The sequence below is a fragment of the Python bivittatus genome, unplaced genomic scaffold (genome assembly GCF_059951505.1).
Source record: "Python bivittatus isolate LINGU-HERP-01145 unplaced genomic scaffold, Pbiv_v1 ctg000610_np1212, whole genome shotgun sequence".
Lineage (NCBI taxonomy): Eukaryota > Metazoa > Chordata > Lepidosauria > Squamata > Pythonidae > Python > Python bivittatus.
In genome coordinates this window covers 24,210,293-24,232,405 of record NW_028277088.1, presented here as the reverse complement: position 1 = coordinate 24,232,405, position 22,113 = coordinate 24,210,293, and the positions used below count along the sequence as shown (strand labels likewise).

Here is a 22,113-nt window from a genome sequence, read left to right as displayed (position 1 = left end):
GCTGAGGAAGCACTTGCCCTGTAACCTCTCCAGGAATGCTCCCGCTCCCTCCTGATAACCTTGATCCTCCATTCCAGTATCCTCTTCGCACATGCCTTCCATTACATGTGTGATCCATCACATCAGCAGACAGCTAGATTGAGTTGGCCCATGGAATCTCCTTGAGTGATGATGGCCAAAAACAAATAGTTTGTTTCTCATCATGTTGGGGCAGGAGAAACACAAAAATACAGTGTGACCACCGAAGCAGAGTTAAAAGATTTTTAAAAATCTTAATAATCCACTGAACTTTTAAAAACCCTAAAGAAAATGAGAAAACCTCGCCCCTGCCCTTATGTTTGATGTAGCCCAACCACTATGTATCACTGCCTTACCCAGTGTACTCCTCATCCCTCCCGTGTTAAATGTGCCCCCAGCTAGTAAATAACTGCCCACCCTGTCCTACGGCTGCATCTCACTTCGCACAATCTCACAGCTTCTCTTGCTTCAAGTGCAAAATTATCTTTGCTATTTTACGGAACTTTTTAAAACCCAAAGGCAGGGGCACTTTGCCTTAGGAACTGGGTTGTGGGTTTTCCAGTGTTCAACCTCCATTTCTTTGGCCATTTTACAAAAATGAACATGGGAGAGGAGCCATTTTAGTTTTCTTTTTCAGATGCAGAAATGGTTTTGGATGGCATTGCTTCCACATCCATTTCACCATCTTTTTTTCTCCCTTCATCTTCAATGAAAGAAGCCTTTATTTGGAAGGAGGAATGTTGTTTTACAGAAATTCCCATCTCGGCGTTCTCATTTTGATACACTCTGTTCTAAATTATGTGTGGCTCCAAGAGAGCTAGTTAAAAAGATTTTGAAAAGCTGGCTAATTAAGGACCGCGAAAAAGAATTTGGGTTAATTTTAGTTTGGTTCCTCCAATAGCGTCAGCAAGACAAATAGGTTATAATGACTAAGATGAAACTTCCAAATAAAGTTCAAGTGTGGTTTACCAGCAGCCTTGTAATCTTTCAATTTAACAAAATCATTTCAGAAAAATCCTATCTCAGGAGAGCATTAACTATTAACTGTTTGCTCTAAACACAGTTTCTATCATCCTATCTACATACACAGCTTTAAGGAAAGCCTTCCACACTGAGTTCTGCTGTATACAGTACTGCATGTAAAGATTTCCTCTTTAGCCTTAAAAGCAGCTAAACAGCATTTAGAATATACGGCTCTGGATCCTAGCTAGATGTATACTGTCAAACATTAAACTATACAACATGTAAGATATATCTAACCAAGTAGAGATCCTTTGAGGCTATTGTTAAATGTTAAATGTTTTGGCTTCTGCTTCCCCAGTTTAGATTCCAAAGAACCCAGGAAGCTGAAATATTGAACTACGTGGCATTCACTCATTTCTAGCTGCTTTCTAAAGCAGGAAAGCGCCACCTGATTGATAATGTGGCTGGATTATCAACTCTGGAAGTGACCAATCCATAATTGTATCACATGTGTGCGTGTGTCTGTGTATTTGGGTATCCTGACTGTTCTCAATTCTGTAATACACATTGGGAAAATCAGAATCCTCCTGTAGTGGCTGTCAATTCATTTCTTGACCTTTACCATCCATTCAAAAGTCTGCAACTGGCGCAATCAATGATAAGAGACTCTGATGGGAAGATGGACCTGTTCATCCCAAAATCTGATATTCCTCCTCCCTTTCCTACCTCATCACAGTATCTTTTTCTCAACCAAAAAGTTCTCCAGGCTTTTTTTTTTTCTTTCATAATTCCCCCTTATTGGAATATGGCATTACCATTCAGCACTTCCCACTATGGAGGAATGGGGTGGTGAAATTGACAGATCTTGCCAAGATGGATAAATTGACTTCTTTGATAAGAGAAAAGACAATTTCTACATTTATTGGCAACTGGCAACCCCTTATGGATTTTTTGTTTAAAAATGAAAAAAAATGAACTTGTGATTTTTCACTTTATTAGATAGGATAAATTATAGAAAGGAGACAGTCATGATGTAACTTAGAGAGAAGTTAAAATATAATTTTACTTATAACTGCTGTGAAGAATATTGGAAGCCACTTCTTTATATTTTTCTTTAAAATTTGCTTTCCCCCCCTTTTTCTATTGTACTTTTTAGCTATTTCTGTTATTTCTTTCGCTTTTTCTCAATTTTTCGGTTGTAATTTAGTTTGTTGTAGCTTTTATTCTTCTTTAAAAAAATTTTAAAATAAAAGTTATAAAAAAGAAAAAAGAACAAGAGCATGCACAGGTCCTACCTGACATACTAGAAGGGAAGTTCCACAGAGGACTTTGAATCAGAAACAGAGCCAGTTAAGTCACCTCTATCCTGCCTCAAGTTAAAAGCCACCCTGAGTGACTCTGAGTCAAACTGGACCTTTACCTTATTTTTACCGTCACTGACTTTGGCTTTGCACAACACTGGAGCGCAGCCCTGTGATTTACATCTAGGTTTCTGCAGAGACTGTTTCCTTTATACAACTGTGACAAGAGAAGGGACACAGTGGACAAAAAAATTACACACAGATAACTTCCCCTTTCTTTCAGCAATACAGGGCCTGATTCTTTTCAGACCCTACAGCATTGCAACCCAGCAGGCAAAACTTTCCACGGTGCCTTTTTACTCTGCCTGTGGAAGCTGTTCTGATTAGTCTGAGGCCAGAGAAGATATTTTGCTGCTAACTCAGTGCAGGCAAACATATGCTATTATATATATTACCTATTCTGGCTTTGATCCTGCGGTAGTATCAAAACTCCTTCATTATTTTTCTTTATATATAGTTTGAAAAAGTCAGTATTTTTTCAGGCAGCTCCCTGTGCCACACACATGGCTGGAAACAAAGTGGGAGGTAATCTAGAAGAAAAGGCCACCAAAGGAACCAAAACCCTCACGCGCCACCACTGTGCTTAACTCTTAGAGAACCCAGCCTCAGTGCTAACAATGGATGAAACCACTGGCAAGGGGGCTGAAGCCAGGAAACGGCATGCAGATGATTTTAATCAGCTCTGTGTATACACTGGTGTGCTTGACTGAAGGGGTGGAATACACAGGCAGACTGAAGACTGTCTCCATCCACTGCACAGCAGGTATCGCAGGAATTGCGTAGACTGCCCTTCTTTAAATTTAATTTGCACGGTTTTATCTCAATTAACTTCTGCTGTGAACTCCATTTCTGCATTGTTCAAGTGGACGTGGCAGCTGTGCCAGTAAGTTAAGAGCTACCACCAACCACATGAGACTCCTCGCCGGCACCAAACTTCCTGACTGTACAGTTAAAAATGAAGGCATTACTGCAAGTCCCACACCTTAGACTGAAAAGTTTAGACTTGCCTTCTCCATCCTGCTATCCTTGAAATGCCAAACTGACCAAATGCTTGAGAAAATGCACTAACAAGTGAGCTTATGATCTTGGTTCCTAATCTGAATCTGACAGGGCTGAAATTAAACAGTCTTTCTCCCTCTATCCATACTTTGAAAGCAAAGATGCTAAAAATCCAGCCAAACACCCTACCTGCAATGCAGGATGCTAAGCTAGACAACCATATCTCCATCATCAATACTTTATGCTATGTAGGCTTGAGTGGGATTCCCATGCGCAAAGCACGTGCTCTAGCACTGAACTGTGTGCCTGGCCTGAAATCATTATTACTTTAAATAACAATGATCTAGATTTTCATTTCTTAATTCTTTCTGAGATTTTACATTCTACCTTTAAGCTTTTGCTTCAACTCAGCTAACAGAAACAATAGTCTATTTCAATAGTATATTATTAAATATTGTGTTACAGAAAAAGGTGGTAACAAAGGAATTTAAAGTGAAAAGCGAGAAGTATCAACAGCCAACAGATGACAAACTTAAATAAACAGCTGACTCAAAGGGGTAGCAAAAACAGCAACAGTGGCCATCTAATGCATTTCAAGGGTTAACCCAGTTCACCTATGCCTTTTTTCTGGGCAGCTGACTTGCTCTGCCCTGGGCTGCAGGCACAATCATTTTTATTCGTTCCACCCAAATGTTGCACTGTAAGCGCTCTCCTTCCTTCCTGGTCAGAGGACTCATAGCAGAGCATGTCCAGCTCCCCTGTGCTTCCTGGTACACACATACACACACACGCAAAACACTAGGGGAAAGCAAGGACATACACAGAGATGCAACATATTACTTTTTTTAAACAGAAGAAAATACAGATGCCTCCAATGGCCCCTGCTAGTAAAGGCATTCGAAAAAATTCCAAGAGCCACATTCTGCATGCTTTCTTTAACTCATTTTTTATGACTATTAATGCAGCCATGAACATTCGTATAAAGACAATGCTAGAGACTGGTACTTTACTTGACAGCATTCCGATTTATTTGTTTTTTAAAAAACAGAATCATGAGGGCTAGGAGCTTGGCCAGTGCATGAAATATGTCCCTGTTGCCTACCTGTCCACAATGACTGGCAATGTTACTCCAAGGTTTGAGGCAAAAGCTTCCCTTGCTTAACTGAACTTGAAATGATCCACTAAAGAACCTCTTATGAAGAGGAACTTAAGATGACTAAAATCAGAGGTGACAAGACAAAAACAGCATCATGCCATCACAACACAGGTTCTGCCCTTTTGCACAACACTACAAAAATATAAAAGGGTCAGAGCTCGCATTGGGATGGTGCAATGCTGCTTTTGTCGTTTGCCTCCCACAACCCCTCCCTGCTGGCACCTCTGCTTAAAATAATTTAATCTCAGGCTGTCCAAAAACAGATCAGTAGATTTTTAATACAGTGATTATATGCTCATGAAGACTAAGCTAAAACCTGGTATAAAGGCCACTGTCTCAGGACAAATACTTGTTTTCTTATTCTTACGTCAGTCTGTTTTCAAAATTGGCTCAATATTGTAGTGATTAAGGTACCAAACTAGTAATCGGGAGACTGTGAGTTCTAGTCCTGCCTTTGGCATAAAGCCAGTTGGGGGATCTTGGGCCAGTCACTCTCTCCCAGCCCCAGGATAGAGGCAATGGCAAGCCACTTCCAAAACCTTGCCAAGAAAACTGCAGGGACTCGTCCAGGCAGTTGCCAGGAGTCAACACTGACTTGAAGAGACCAAGACAGATAGACAGACAGACAGACAGACAGACAGACAGACAGCCAAACAGCTGAAGAATCAGTTAAAGCTGGGTTTGACTCACTAAAAAGAAAGCTGTAGTTTTAATTTCCCTTTTTTCAATTATCACGCTTTGTTGGGCCTGCATTACTATTAGATAATTAAAGCAAAGTTTTATACTGCGTTAAAACCATTTTCTGTTAAAAGTAGGCAGCTGCGGCTGCATGTTTCACCAAATCGAGTTGTGTTCCAAACACCCCAAATTCCATGAGCCATGTGAGATTTGTTTTTTAAAAGCCACCAAATCTGGCTATTTGTGTTATGTGCATCTAAAGGGTTGTAGTTTAGACATGGTGCTTCTCCTTTTCTAAGGAACAAATTAATAACCTGATTTGTACTATAACATTCTATAATTTTAAACTAATCTGCACCTTGTCACGACAAACTTCCACCTCTCTTACAACTTCACCAATCATTAAAAAAAAGTTTTTAACACTGTAATTAAGTGATCTGTTATGACCAAGGTTGCTATTAAAGGCAACAGTTTAAATCACAGAAGAACATAAAGATGATTAATTATACAAACTAATTCTTGTTTCAGATGATATTTCTCCAGAAAACATATGCTGATGCTAATCAGAAAAAGAGCATGTCTGTTGACTGAATTTTGAAAATAATTATTCCACTACATTAATGCAATACAGTTTTTACCTCAAATTTGGTGACCATTTTTTTCATTTAGTTCCCTGTACTACAAATAGCTGTAATTATTTCCTAGTCAATCTCCTTTACTTTCTGTATAAAAACAAGTAACTGGTTTACTTTTCCTTCTGGATAATTAGTTTTTTAAAAGTTGTTTCTTACAGTTTTTCATTAAGATGCTCTACAATGTTACGAAATTATATTATTTAAAATATGCCTTTTTGGTACTCTACATTCAGCATTAAGAAACCATATAATGCAGTATTATACAATTCGGTAGAGTCAAGTTATCTGTAGGGAATTCCCACCACCTCCATTGTTTGGAGATGTTTATTTTGGGGGAGCAACGATTCAGGGATTTGTATAGGAATACTATCTTAGGTTTCCCTAAAAATTGAGGAATTGGGGGTGAGTAGGATGGATTTCTAAGCACATCACACAAAAAACAGCTGAGAGACCTTTCTTAGTTCTATTAAATTTGTGCTGCAGAAATTGGGATTACCACAAATATGGTAAACCTGCTCTTTCTGGGGTACATCAAGGCCCATCCTTGCCAGCTTTTAAGACAGAGTTTCATAAAGACCCATTTATTTACTCACATTATTAGATAATACACTCTATATGTATATGCTCACACACAAACACCTCAAGAGAAAGAGGCATTTGCTTTTAAAGGATCTCTTAAATACTGTAAATACTGAACCAGAAAAAGACAAAAGGTACTTCATTGTACTTATGTATGCTAAGTTAAATGTAGAAAGATACATTTTAAAAGAAATAAACCCAGCTTTTTAAGCTGAAATATGATAGATATCAACATAGGGATGATTGAAGCCTGCAAACTGGTAATCTGCATGCTAATTTAGTTTTCTACCCAGGGCCAACTTCAAAGCTGGGTAGAAAGGAATCAATCCTGATCAATCTTTTTAGGGTTCTTCAAACTGAGGACACCCTTCCAGCAGGACCCTTTTGCTAGGGGCCAAAGGAAAGAAACTAACGCGCTAAGCTGCCTCCTCCCTTGGCAATCCTTTCCATTTGAGGAGGGAAGATAAAGTTTACAAGCTGCAATCATCTTGATCACTTGTGGGCCAGCTAGGAGAACTCCTTAGTGGCTCTATTCATTTCAACAATACTAAGTCAGACTGTTCACCACCATTTTCACTCCCCAAATGCTTAGGAGCTGTTTGAAGGCAATGTGTGTCATATTCTTCACTTCTGCAGATTTGAAATGCTGAGAACAAAAAATAAAAACACAATCCCACCTCAACCTGCTGCACATCAAACAGCAACAAAGTCTGCCCCCCCACACACACACACAGAGCCATACAAAAAGAACAAGAAGGGGAAAAAACTCAGCATCTTGAACTTTGCAAATCCCATCCTGAAGAGAAGGGGAAACTGACAGAGTTCACTTGTTTCAGTGGTGCTACTGAGGAGGTGCAAAGCCCTTAAGCCAGCATCTCTCTTACAGGAGTCTATCAGCCTTGGCCCTCTTGCAGCCTGCCATCTGCTTGGAAGAGCTTCAGCACAGGTGCCACGCATGTCCCAAAATCTCTTCCAACACTATCTATCAGCTAGTGGAAACAATGGAAGAGACTCCTGTGAATGCACAGCACCTGCAAAACCTTCACAAGGCAACTTGTGTCTTCTTTCCATCCATTCCACAACAAAAGGCAGAAGAAGTAGTTTGGCTAAATTGCTGGAAAAGGACAATAAAGATCTTCCAGTAAGGGTTATGGGCCTACTGCAAAAGGCATAGATTAATTTTCACAGGGGATGCAGTATAAAAGATACAATGACCCTTCTGCATAGCCACTGCTTTTGCTTTCAAACTCACACAGTAATGTTCGCACCACTCTCAAATGCATCCACTACTGCTAGTCAGGAATGTCATGAAAATGCCAGCACTCCCCCTGCCCCAGCTCCATTCCCATCCTGTATCTTTATTACTGTTGACAAAAATAAAACTGGCTCTTGCTTAGGGAACATGAATGTTGTGCATCTCCCGGAATGTTCCAAAATTGATGGATGAAACCTATTAAGGTGCCACGATACCTTGACTTCTGGAGGGAAGGAGGAAGAAGGTGAGACAAGATGTGAGTCCCCACTGAGGAAAATATGCCCACAGTTGCAAAGGAAATGTTGCAAAATATATTTGCAGCATTTCCTCTGAAACAGGAGGTGAGGTGGAAGTCAATCAACTCAGCTGCAGAAGAGACAGAGAAGCCCCACAAAGTCACAATGACATGAGAGTAGGGGACCATTCTAGGACCAGTAGTGGGGATGGAGCTTACGTCACCTAGGTTGCTAAAGCCCATTCTACAGATCAGCTAATACAGAGATGAGCACGTATCCAACTGGATTCTGATTTTAACTTCCACTCCCAGTGTATTTTGCATTGGGCTCTGATTGAGTTTCTCAAGTGAAAAGAAAAATGTAGAAATCAAAACCCACAACATAGATAAAACATAGATAACTCCATTTTAATGGCTAATCTAAAAGAGATGAACACGATACCCCAATAGCTTGAAGTATGAGAAGTCAAAGAGCCGTATCTCCAGCCCGTCTAGACTCCAGACAACAGACATGAAAAGATTATACTGTCAATTCAGGTATTTCTAGTGTCTGTCAGATCACTCAGAATGAGAAAAAATTATACATATGTATTTCAGAACACCCACACCCCAATAATAAATAAATAAAGCAAGCGTCCTGCCAGTGCCGTATGCAGAAATTTGAGCATAATGACTTCAGACAGTTTAGCAATTATGATAACGATACACCAAGATGTTTTTGCAGTCATTTGCAAGCCAAAGCGGCTCCCACGAAAGCACGCACAAGCCAAAAATATGAGTCATGCTCAAGCAATTTTGCTATGGGCCATAAAATCACTTTGTGTGAGTTAAAGCTAAATCTGTATATGTTCTATAATGTTTCCCTACTGTGGGGAGGTGGGGATCCCAGTATCCTATCACAGATAATGACAAAAAACAAATTCAGTCTATAAAAGCTGATTGCTACACAAGTCACCCTTAACTGTTCCAAGAACAGTAATGCAGATGGTACACTTTAGGCTGCATTCAGCAACAAAGAGACACATTCCATCAAGCACACACCATACTGACTTCAATTTACTTCAATTTTAGCCTGTTGTAGGGGAGAATTCAGAATTGCATTGCCACATGCTTTATTCAGCTTGCTAATTTCCATTACATTTACCCTTCACCCTACAGGTTTCTGCTTCTTCTTTCCAACACAATTTCAGATTTTTTTACATCCATACCTGGCATACTCATATAACAGCATTTACAGGCCATTTCATTCATTATTTATGAGAAAGATAGCAAAATGAAAGATGCCTATGAGGGGTTATGTAATACCGTGGCTGCTATATTGGGCTGTAAACTAAGAAATCCTTGCTGCAATCTTCTCCCTACAATGCAGGGAAGGCAATTCTTTTTCAGCTTCAATGTCCATTTGCACTTTGGGGTAACAGTGGTGACCTACTCTGGACACTTGTACTAAAGATCATTGAGACAATGAAGTGTTGGAATGGCCAAGAAAAACAGCACTTATTCTGGGGACCAAAGCCCTTCAGGTGTAGAATGCCTATATTCCTGACTTTTCCAAGCTACTCTTTGAACATTTTAAGCCTAACAGCTGGAAATACAATCTCATCTCAAAGAACTCTGAGCCATGAGCAAAGGATTGTTTAAAACAATATCACTTCTCCATTTAACAATTCTTTCACTGATTACATTAAAAAACCAGAAAAAAACAGACCTGCAAGTTCTTTGATTTAGTGCCACAGCTGCTTAACACTTCAGAAACTTATTTTTACAGGGTTCTTTAACTTTTTTGTGAGTTGAGTATAAGTCGGTAAAAAAGTGAATGTTTTCTCTCACTTCAGTTTGGTTTGGGGGATTGTGGAAGCTGTGGGAGGGGATTTTGCAGGGAACATGTCAAGGACAGAAAAAGTAAAACCGCTTCCCATTCTGCAGTCTGGAACCCACTGAATGGATCCCCCTATTTCAGCTGTTTTTACAGAACAAAAGGTGTCTATTAATTGCATTGTTAATCCAATTAGTCATGTCCTGAATGCATTGCCCATAAAAGGAGGATAAAGGGCACTATTTCCATAGTTTTTGTATGCATATTTAGAAATAGTTGCTATCATTCAAATAGAAACACAATTATAATTCTTCATGATAGTAGAGAAAAATTAATCGGTTTATCAATTTGCCTACTTTGTCAACTGTTTAGATGCCAGTGGCTCCCTTTTTATGATTCTTTATTATTCACTTAACCTTGGATTATACATAGATCAATAGTCATTCTGGCCAGGCAGGTCAGGAGTTACAGTGCTTGACACATCTAGACTAGCTGGGGAAGCCAAATGAAGAACATCTGTAAACAGAGATTATCTTCTGCAAAATAGGGCATGGGGATACTATGCTCCAAAGGCTTCAGAGGTGAGAGATTTTTAAAAATGCACCTGGAATATAAAGTAACCAATCAGAGTCCAACTAAAATGCTAGAAACAGTTATTGTTATAAGCTCCTTTCTATGTCTCAGCATCTTCGTACAATGTAAAGAAAGACAGATGCCCCCATTCTGCAATGTGTGTGTGTGCAGCACTGGGGCTGCAACTATAGAACATGTAGAATTAATTCTTTCCAGCTGCTTGTGGAGAGGCAAAACTAAAACTAAGCAGCAGGTCCTTCCAAGAAGCTGATCAGCCTGGCTATAGCTTATTTTATAGAGCTCTGAAGTCAGGAATTAAAAGGGAGCACTTCTTTGAATGTACCGATTCCTTGTGAGCTAGAAACACACATGTGAAAGTTGGATAAGGGTGAGAATCTATTTAAAACATTAAAGAACTCTTTTCTATTGCATAAATCTGAATGAATGAAAAAAAAACCTTGAATCAAGGTGTTACATACATTTGTACAATGAAGTTAATGGCAATGAACAGCAATCAAGTTAACAGCATTTAATAATTAACTGTGAACATATCACCGTCCATTTTAAACTTGTTGGGTCTATCTCTTGAAATTCAGCTTAGCAACCGTAGGAATAAAGGAACAGTTGAAGTACTTGTATACTGCAAAGTGAGGTCCCCCTGGTTTCAAAAGGGCTGGATTTCACTTGCATCAGATAATTGTGCTGCTGAACTGATACACTGATTTAACCCCAACATAACAGTCAAGGTCAAATCTCTTTTAAGTCAAGCTCAAATCCTGGTAGTTACATGTGCACCTCCATGTAGTCTGCTTGGCAGTATAGTTTGTCATTGCCTTCTTCCAGCTTGTCCGCCCCCCCGCCCCCCACTTTGTATTCTAGCCCTTTGCCATTCCCTAGTGGCCTCTCATCCCACAAGTACTTGCAGGGGATCAGGTGAAGCAAGCAACAAAATGTGTGTTATTGTGCAAATACTCTGACTTATGCAATTGCATCAAATGTTAGGATGCAAGTATATAAGGGTTGGATTTGTGATGTGGTATCATCATGTGCATCATTACTTTTCAGTCATTATGGCTTGCTGCAGAAATCTTTCTCCCATTCAAATACTACGCAGGCCCAACTCTGCTTAGCTTCCCAGCCCAGACAAGGTTGACTGCATGAATATTCTTTGAAAATCCTTTACAAAACATCCAAATATTTATAAAGAAGATCAGTACCTCTCCAACATCATAGATCCAGATCCTTCCTTCAGAGTCCCCAACTGCTACTTCTTTCCCAGCTTGGCCCCAACGGACACGGTTGAGGGCAGAAGCTCCTTCAATGGTCACACTAGCTGTTGGAACCTATTAAAGACATTATTCTCATGTGGATGAGGACAGTTATAAAACACATACACTAATAAGAACTGTCTTTTACATGAAGAATATCAAAAGAGGAACAGAGGAGGAAAACAAAGCTTTTAAAAGGCAGAAAGGCTTTTGGACAATACATGGAGACCAAGGGACACAAATCTTCAGCTGTTTTTTTTTTTTTTTTAAATCCAAGCTTGGAGACATGCTAAAACCAGCACAGCTATTTTTTCTTGGTGTGGCCTAATAGAAGATCAAAAGATGACTGGCAAAGACTAATGAGCTTACATGTGGTACCAAGCATAAATTGAAAACTGAGAGATCCTATCCTCCTAGGTTTTATATAAACATTTTACTGACCTCAAGCAATTAGTTTAGAGGACAGAGGATGAGGTCAGAATCAAACAAACAAACAAAAAAAAAGAGGACTAAAAACAGGGCATTAATAACTTCCATGTTATTTCTTTTATTTACATCTCATTTGGGAAAATTGAGGACCTTATTGCCCAAGAAAGGCCCATGATGAGCTGCCAGAGTTAAGAGGATAGCATTGATGGGAAATGGCATAGCAGCCATACAGTAAGCCAGTCCACACATTTTGTACATTGACAACAACAACTGTAGGTAAGTACGTGATCTGAAGGCTGAAGTTGAATCAACTAAAGTTTCTGAGTTTAAATCAGTTTAGATGTAATACATATATCAGGTGGAATACCATCTGGATCCTCATTTACACCATAGACAAAGGGCAGGATCTCTCCACAAAATCAAATTATTTTTTTATAATCTTCAGTAACAAGCAAGCTCAGCACAAATATTACAGATATGGATTCAAATCTTAGCTCAGCAGTTCATTAGTGAGATAATTTTGAGCAAGACCTGCTCAGTTAGTTTCTTACCTACCAGAAGTCATTGGCTGGACCTATAAGCTTCGGCCTAACAGCAAGCATCAAGATAAAGGAAAGGATTGTAAAGTGAACACGCTCCAGTTTGATGCCATCCTTTGCATGATGGAAGCAATGCATTTCTTCTTGAAACTTTGCCTTGCTTGCCAGAAATAAGGCCAACCTGCCTCAACTGTCAGCTTCACCAAAAAAAGGATTTAGGAAGAATCAAATTTACTTCTCGGCCGATGTTCTGAGATTCTTTAGAATACTCTAAACAGAAGAATATATGACTTCGTACTTAACAATTAACTCGGTTTTAAAATCTTTTTCAGCTCTTTGTCAAATGCTTACTAATTATTTAAATAAGGGACACTTCTATAATTATGAAGAAATTTTATTTGTATAGTTTTGCATTTAAAATCACCCCATATTAGCTTGTATATAAAGACCATCCGATGGGGCTTCTCCTTTGATAAGTGCATTAGGAGGGTACAAAAAGGCCTTTTCAGAAGTCCCCAACCAGCACTGGACTGCTGTCTTGAGGGGCACCACTGTTTTCCCCAAGGCATCAGGTTAAAATCCTGTAACTTTCCCAGACTTTTCTATTTCTTGAGTTTAATGTCACTTTGTATTGTTTTAACTGGCTTGTACATTGCCAGCTTGCTGGCCAGGGAATTCTGGGAGTTGGTCCACCTATCTTAAAGTTGCCAAGGTTGAGAAACACTGTTATAAACTAATGTCTTATGTTGTGAGTGAACAACTGCCTAAAAATTTAAAAATTAAAAGCCTAATTTAAAAATATCTGGAAAATATATGTTAAAAGTTACAATGTAACAAAAGCATTAAGCCTACAATTATAGCCACACAGATTTGCTCTGATTACAATGAAGAAAAATAAGCACTGAATGATCACTGAAGCTGCAATTCGTGATTGAATTACTAAATAAACATGGATAGAGCTACAGTCCTTGTTTGAACACTTTTTGTTATTTATGAAGAAATCATGAAAACAAGCTTGATTATTTAATTTAAAAACATACAACCCTTCTTCATAGAAATAAGTCCAGACAAATTAGAACGATGCTCAAATATTTTGGGTATTCTACCAGGAATTCTGGTTTTCTTATGTCAAATTTTAGCATCCCAAATGTGAAATGAATGTCTATCTGAGAAATACTAAATCTGGGAAGAGGTATTCCCAGCTTTTTCTCCCTTAACTGTTGCTTCTATCATTGTAAATCGAACAGGACAATTTTTCTCATCTGAGAACAAACAATGGAACTCAAGAGCAGGAAGTCCAGAAGAACCAGGTGAATCATTTCATAGTTGGCCCTGCATAATCCTGAAATCCAATTTTAAAAAGGTTTTAATTCATTCATTAAAGTCATATGAAGGCCAGTTTGGTGCAGTAGTTAAGGTGCTGGCCTAAAAACAAGGAGACTGTGAGTTCTAGCCCTCCCTCAGGCATGAAAACTGGCAGGTGACTTTGGGCCAGTCACCCTCACTCAGCCAAATCCGCCTCAGAGGGTTGTTGTTGTAGGAAAAACAGGAGGGGAGTATAAAGTATGTTCGCCACCTTGAGTTGACCAAATATATTTTTAAAACAAGGTGCAATAAAAATTGAATATAATAACTTTTATTTATTATTTCTATTATGAAAGAATTGGTAGAAAAATGTTCCACTACACTGGATACATGTTTGGGGTATGTTGTCTTAAATAATTTTATATAATGAAAATTACATTCATGGGGGAGATATGAATATAAATAAAAATTATATTCATAAGGGTTCATGAATATAGAAATTTGTTTTAACCTCAAATGGGGGAAATGAAATTAATACTGATAACATTTTTCCTCAAATCATGCTATTCTAAGTACATAATTTCTGATTTCATTTAGAGAAGGTAGAAGTGTTGATCAATGGATATTTATTAGAGTTCTATTATTATTTGGACCAAATGGGTCAAAAAAAGAAAATAGAAAAAATACCACTTTCAAACCCACTTAATAGATTAACTAATATCTGATTAGCAACATTATTTTAGGCTTTGAGGATTCCCCTTGTTGCTTTTTAATTTGAGTTAAAGTACATTCATACTCCCATAATCAACCAAGGGTTACAAAAGATCTGCATTAAAACAAAACTAATAGTCAAACCCTTTTAACAAACAGAAAAACAATGGTGATTAAAACAAGGAATTCTCTGTGCATCAAGAATTTTACAAGTTAAAATTAATCTACATATGTCCCTAAAACAATCAATTTTCAAGATAATAGTATGGAGTTGCTAAACATAGGTCTCACTGGTTTTTTAGCATTGTATTCTACAACGTTCTAGTGCAGACATCTCCGTTCTTTGGTCCTGCTGGCTAGGAATTCTTGTAATGGTAGTCCCAACACATCTGGAAAGCACCAGATTCAGGAGAACTGTTGTAAATCACACTACATTATATTTGTAGGCACCCAAGATTTGGAACAACCTCTTTAAGGCCCCATCACTGCTCACTTTTTGAGAGGCAACATTTTATCAAGCTTAATATACTTGAATTACCATCTTCATATTTTTTGTCGCCTTTTAGTCTTTGCACTGTTTTGAATGTCTTGCTAATTTGTTTTACTGCTTCTGGCTACTATCAGAATAATACCTTTTTCATTATAATCTATTTTGGATATTTAACAAAAAGGCAGAATATAAATCTTGAGATAATAAAGCTTAATAAAACTATGAACTTGGGAAATATATGTTACTGTTCCAGGGAAGTCAACACTGCAGCCTCTTTCAAGAGTTCCAGACAGAAGCTTTTCCCAAATCTTATTGGAAATACCATGAACAACATTTAGGGCCTTCTTCATATCAAACATGTCCAGATCTATAGTCTGTTTCTAATTAGCTTTGCTGTTACTTACGTGCAGAGTGCACGAAGCAACTTCTTCTAGGAATAAAGTTCCTAAGACCTGTCATTTCAACTTCTGTTATGGATTGGTAGGTTCACTGTACTCAACTGAAAGGCCATATTGCATGTTCCAACTTTTCTGCGATAAAAAAATATGGCACCATACAAGTTATGTGTTGCCAACACTCTTGTCTGCAATTGAGTTGCATCAAAATAGTTAGCTTTACCCTGATCAACAACTTGATCCCAAACTTGTGGAAAATCAGGTTCAATTTAAGTAATTGGGAATCCAAGTAGAAGACTGGTACTATGATTGTCAAAATTCCCACGGATTTAAACTAGGAATTTGTGAATCACAGTACCAGTTCTAAAGCTATGTCCAAGACCCAGACCTACAAAATTATAATGCTGATCAGCTTACATCTTAATAATTTTGCCTGTTTAATAGACTAAGCTGTAGTGTCGCAACATATCTAATGCATTATTACTCAGTCTGAGATAAATCCTTCTATCTAGTAACAAATCAGATTTTTCTATGATTATGGAAACTTAGAACTAAAACTAAATTATTAAAGCTAAGCGTATGATTCAAACTAAGGCACTGGTTTCTTTAATTTCTTTGGGAGTAATCTAACTACAGGACATGCTTCGCTTTACCTCTGAAAGGAGTGCCCAACGTGCTTAACTTTGTCTGGATTGTGGCCCAATACTTCTCAGGGAATAAAACCATTATTTTTTACAGTTTTAAATTGCCAGGCAAAGGATCAAAAGGAAAATCACTTTCAGTTGTTAAAGCATTTTCTCCTTGGTTGCTACTGTGGGTCTCTGATTAGTTTTTACTGGCAATGTACTTGTGTTGAATTTATTCCTGCTGGTGTCCTAAAGAAGTGAAAAATCCTGAAGTTTCTTCATATAACATATACTAACAGTCCAAATTAAACAAATGAGAGTAAAGTAAATGCTATGGCTATAACCTTGTTCACAGTTTCACAAGCTTTTTTGCCCTGATCATAGAGCAATTTCTACATCCCAGAGGAGGGCTCGCTGTGTCAATTAAAAAGGGGACACCTTTCTTCCCGTTCATTTTAGAAGCAGCAAGATTTGCTCTTAACAATTTTAAGAATATTGACAGTCAGAGATCTTAACAATAACATCTCTAAAGATGTGTCCCCTCTTCCAGATAGTCCCCTTCCCCCAAAGTAAAAATGAAGGGAAAAAAATCCTCCCTATTCAGCTGCTTTATAATTAAGCTGCCTCTGCAACTTCCTGCTAAGAGTACTTCAAAAGACCTCCAGTCTCCACTTGACAATCCAGTTTTCAGCATTTGTCCTTCCTTACCTGTCTTACATGATTTACAGCCAAATCAGTAAAAACGAGTACTGTATTTTCTTTCTACTGTGAAGTACATTACGGTGATATGAAAGGAAGACTAAATCAAAAGTGAAGAAAAAGAAAATCATTAACATATTGCTTTTGTTGAATTTGCCGAGTTAATTCTCTGCTGTACCTCCACTTGTATATAAATCCACTATCTTCTTCATCCTTCATGTACAACTGATTAAATTTTGCCTTGCCTTAACAGCCCCTGCCTCAAGTATGTATGGCACCAACACACGTGCTGGATTTCCTGCTCTTGCTAACACAGTTATTCTTCTGCAGTTAGAAAAGCGAAATGTATTATCGTTATTACTTACTTTTATAACATTTTAAGCTAACAGTTGCCTTATAGGCCTCGTTGCCTTAATCTGCACTACCTCATTGTTATCTTACAATTTCAGGATTTCAGCTAAAGGACACTACAAAAATGGATTGATGGCTAGCGTAAGGTAAGGGTTTTCAAAACGCGTGTTCAAACCTTGGTTGTGGCATTCAGAACGCTGAATGGCAAGACTGTTCTTGCAGAAGAAAAAGGGAATAAAAAGTTCAAGAGACCATTTCTGTAAAGATAAAAAATATGCACTCTTATTTCACAATGTGGAAAGAGACAAAACTGCATGCCTTTTGAATTCAGACTAAAACAACATGAGACAAAATGATAAAGAACAACAAAAACAGCTACATTGATTTTCATGTACCAAATGTATCTTCTCAAAAAACTTTCCCACTTCGTTCCACCGATGCTAATGTTTTCTCTATATGGTTCCTATTTTTACATTTCTGGCTGCTGGAAATCTTCGTTCTTACATTTCAAAAATTTAACTGCAAGAGCTTTGCAAAGGAAAAAGTGTGTGCTTGGAAAGGGAAAAAATACATACTGCACAAAAGAAAGGCGGAAAGCTCTCAAAATATTTGTTTAGAAAATGTATAATCCACATCTCAGTTAAAAACATAAGATTCTCACAGCAGAACACGGATATGAAATAACAGTGCTAACTTGAATTACAAGAATATTATTCTTGTACTTCAATATGCTTTACGGCAGTGTGAATGACTTGTTTGCTAAATATGAATTCAGAATATCCCAAAAATATTTCATTTAGTATTTTAAGTGGATATTTGCTTCAAATAAACCTTGCCACAATAAACATAAAATAATAACCTATCTGCATTCACAAATGCGTTGATAGACATGTACATCGTTTCCTGAGAAATCACCTCCAAACAACAAATGAACTTTACAAAACTGAGGGTTTCTCCTGGTTTACTTTCAGAATAAAACTGATCATCCATTAAGTAGTAATATCTTAGCTTAGACCACATATATAAATGCAAGACCGTGAGAGAAAAGTACAGTATGGACTGAACCCTTAGAGTCTGCAGGCAAAGAATTCTTTCTATGCAGCCTTCCCTTCAAGCAAAATATGAGAAAAAGTGGTTCTGTCTAGTCCAACCTGTTTTAACTAACTACTGGTATCCCACTTGTAAGTGTCTGCTAGTTGGTTTTCCATAAAAAAGCACTGGAAAAATATAGCTCGTTTATTACAATCATAAGCAGAGCTTCCTTCTGCTGCTTGTGTAAATCAGACCTAATTGCAAGGACACTAGACAGGATTTACAGACAAATTGTCTGAAAAAATACTATATTTAGTATTAGGTATGTCTGTCACCTTGAGTTATATATAAAAAATGCAGGATAAAAATTTAATAATGATGATGATGACGATGATATACCATGTTTTAAAGTTAAGAAATTAAGAAATCATGAACATTTTAAAAATAGTTGAGAACAAAAACACTTTAAATCCACTTAATATACAAAGATACAATCTTTTACTGCATTTTCCACAGCTTATTTTCCCTATTAATCTTTGTAAATCTGCATTTCTTCAGAAGCAATTCCTGCTCTACTTGTGTCTGTTAATTCTTAATTCACATCATTTTATCACTCCACTTCTCCTGAGCTTAGCTCTTCATGTCCCTTTTATTTTCTCCATATCATTGTGAAGCTGAGAGTGGGTTCACACATGGCACTAAATCACGGTTGATCCTAGTTTACTAAATGGACCAGAGTGGCTGGGTTCATGTAACGTGCTATGCCATAAACCATAGTTTACAAATCACAATAGTTGGGTTCATAAAGCCACAGTAAAATTATCCAGTATCAGGACTGCTGCTCAATTCTGCAGTACAAAAGACCACCAGAGAAGTGGTAACAACCAACATTCATACAGGGCTGCATATATACACATCTGTACCCAGCAGGATGGCCTGCTGAATTCAGTGGGCTAAACACTGAGTAAATAATTAGAGTCAAGGAGTACATATACTTAAAATGACGGCCAATATAAATTCCGGAGATTTTAACAAGATTTGATCTCATAAATGCACCTTGACTAAATCATCTTTAAACCCAATCTTGTGCCGGTTTAGTAAGCTTTAAAGCCCACTGAATTACTGGGCTTGCTCCCAGCCCAGTGAGGAAAGGACTGAAACCATGTAGGCCATGGCCACATGTGTTTGTTCTGAACAAAAATATTTTGTGGAGCTTTTTTCAGGGAAATGTACTTTACAGTGTATTGTTATGCATGGCCACTCAGAAATACATCCCAGAATGCAGTCTTAGATTGAATTCATCCACTGCACAAAACGATGGTTTGTTTAACCGTGATGCACAGCAATCTTCCCCAAATGGACCATCTTCAAATAGCCAGACTTCCATTCCCAGTGCTGAGAATTCCAGGAGATGCTCTATCCATACGAAGAGCGCCCTGGTTAAGCAGGGCTGGTTTACTGAATACTACACTTGGCTGGGTTATCATGACATGTTAAGCCATGGTTTACAAACCAAAATGGCTGAGTTCACCCACAGTATTAAGCTAAAAGCAAACAAACTGTTATAGCTTAATGTGTTGTATAAACATCAAGTTCTGCATGCAAAGAACTTGAGAGCAAACTGTGTTCCTTTTTTCTCCATTATCCTGTATAAGCTTCTGCAGTAAAGTGGAAAAATATTAAAGGAAATGTCAGAATGCACTGTGCATTTAACAAATCACAAATAAGTAACAGCACATCAACATGTCCAAGCCTCCTCCTCTTTGTTTCTGGGTAAAAAAAAGCAAGAACCCATTCCTGAGCTATTTGACCACAGTAAAGTGTGCTAGTTACACATGCATATGAAACTTGCAGACCCCACCAAGTGGGAAGGAAAAATTCTACCTCCATATCATATAGAAGCATGTTTTAAAAAGGGGGGAAACTGGTATTACAAAACCAATTATTCACGTATCCCCAAAATGCAAAGCACCTTTTTGTTGCCATCTACAAATAGATGTAAGTGGGGCTCTAGATGCCAGTCTGCAACCCCCATCATCCTGAGCCAGCATGACCTTCCTGGCTGGGGATGAGGGGAGACGTAGCCCACCAGAGACAGGAAGTTACCCTAAAGGAATCGGGCAGAGCCGAGTGGGAGGAGTAGGCACCGTCGCCCATTAGACGCCAGCCCCTCTGCAGAAGAGGACAGCTGCCTTCACGTGGCGCACCGGGCCTCGTGTGGTGATAATCATCGAGTATCGGTGGCAATGTTTTTCCACAAATCAGCAAAAGCGACTGTGCAGCCCGGGGGGTTCCTCCCCGACTTTTCGATGGCTTTCTGGTTCGATTCGCAGGCTCCTCGATTTGCCAGAGAGAAATAAAAAGGAATGAGGGGTGAAGGGGTGCTTAGCTTGGACACGTGCATCCAGAGGTCACCGAACGAGCCTGCCACGGAGGAGGAAGACGGCTGGGGCTTCTCCCTGGAAGCCTAGGAGGGCGTGGGACTCTCCTAGGGGCAGGTTTGAGGAGGGCCGTGGAACAGGCGAGGAGCGGGGAGAAGCCCGCTTTCTCCTCAAATGAACACGCAGCAGAAGAGACGGGGAGGCTTGGCTTCAGGAGGGCAACGCAGCCCCCTTCTCCTCCCTGGTTTCCTCTTTGCAAAAGCAGCCTAAAAAAAAGAGCAGGCAAGGAAGCCGCCAGCCCCCTCCTCACCCAGGCCCCGATCCCCTCCCCGCCTCACCTCGGTGTCATTATTCAGGTTCCAGAGATCCAATCGGCCCATCCCGTCGACGCAGGCGAAGAGCGCGGGATGCACGGGGGACCACATGACGTCGTAGACATAGTCGGCATTGTCTTCAAAGGAGTAGAGCGGCTTGTTGTGCTGCAAGAGGGGGAAAAAAAAGCAGAAGGGAAGGGCAGGAAGACTTCGTGGCGCTACTGCCGCCTCGGGCTGTCTGGAGAGTCTAATTAAAAACTTTGCACATTCAACCAAGTGTCATAAAACTTTCCGCAGATGAAAGGTCCGAGGACGCAGAAGGCGGGGCTGCGGCGGCGCTCTCCCGGGGGCAGCCGCTGTCCGGAGGGAGGGACGGAGGGGGGATCGCACGAGAAATCATTGGGGAGGGGAACGATTGCCCCAGACATTGCATACAGGTAAAGCCTCCTGCTGCTGCTGCTACTGCTGCCACGGCGCGGGGGGAGCGGGGGACGCCGCCTGCAGCTTGTGCGATGGGATCGACTTCGCCGGCTCGTCAGAGACTCTCTCGCCCTCTTTTTCACACACACATACACACACACGAACACACACGCAGGCCCAGAGGTCTCCGGAGAGGCGCTCGCTCTGCAAGCGAAGACGAAGACTGCCACCTAGTGCTCCTTGCGCAAATGCAGCGGTTCCTCAAGCACTCCTCCAATTTTTCCTCCCCCCTCCTCCCCCTCCTCCCCAGCTCTGCCAAATTAACGGTTGAACTCGGTCCCCTAAACGCCGTTCTCCCCTACTCTCTGGCATCGCTCTATGCTAATGGAACTGTCTAATCGAAACGCATCGCGTTAATTCCATGCCTTTCTTTTGTTCGCTCCGCTTTTTCTCTTTCTGTACGAGCAAGCTGGCCTGCAGAAGCTAGATGGGCTGACAAATCTCACCCACCCCCAAACTTCGTGCTCGAGATTCTCATTTCAGAAAAGAGGTGGCAAAGTTCAGAGCGTGCAGCTGCCAGGAGTGTTGTGCTGCCGCTTGACTTTTATGAGTTTACGCATCATTTCATTTCACAACAGACAGGCGGATAAGACAAGTTTTAAAAGTACATGGGAACTGTAACATATAATTGGGTGTCATGAATTATTCATTATACTTACTTGCCTCTCCTTAGTCCCATTTCTGAATAATGGCTTTGCCTAATTCCCAATCAGTTAATGTAAAATAACATTTAAATGATAATGAAAATTCCAGAAATAATAAAGAAATTAAATACTCTCATTATCTACCGCAGAAGTCTAAACAGCAGGATTTTTACATGTATGC

General features: G+C 39.4%; 1 protein-coding gene across 9 annotated transcripts in view; it reads right to left on the bottom strand.

Moving 5' to 3' along the window:
* The window catches only part of DYNC1I1 (dynein cytoplasmic 1 intermediate chain 1), a 231,435-nt gene that overhangs the window by 6,301 nt on the left and 203,021 nt on the right, over nt 1-22,113 (bottom strand). For all 9 annotated transcript variants that reach the window (XM_088150610.1, XM_088150611.1, XM_088150613.1 and 6 more), the window contains 2 exons: nt 20,833-20,973; nt 11,486-11,611 (listed from right to left, as the gene is read on the bottom strand). In XM_088150610.1, the coding sequence (XP_088006736.1) occupies nt 11,486-11,611; nt 20,833-20,973 (267 nt within the window). The remainder of the gene's footprint in view (nt 1-11,485; nt 11,612-20,832; nt 20,974-22,113) is intronic.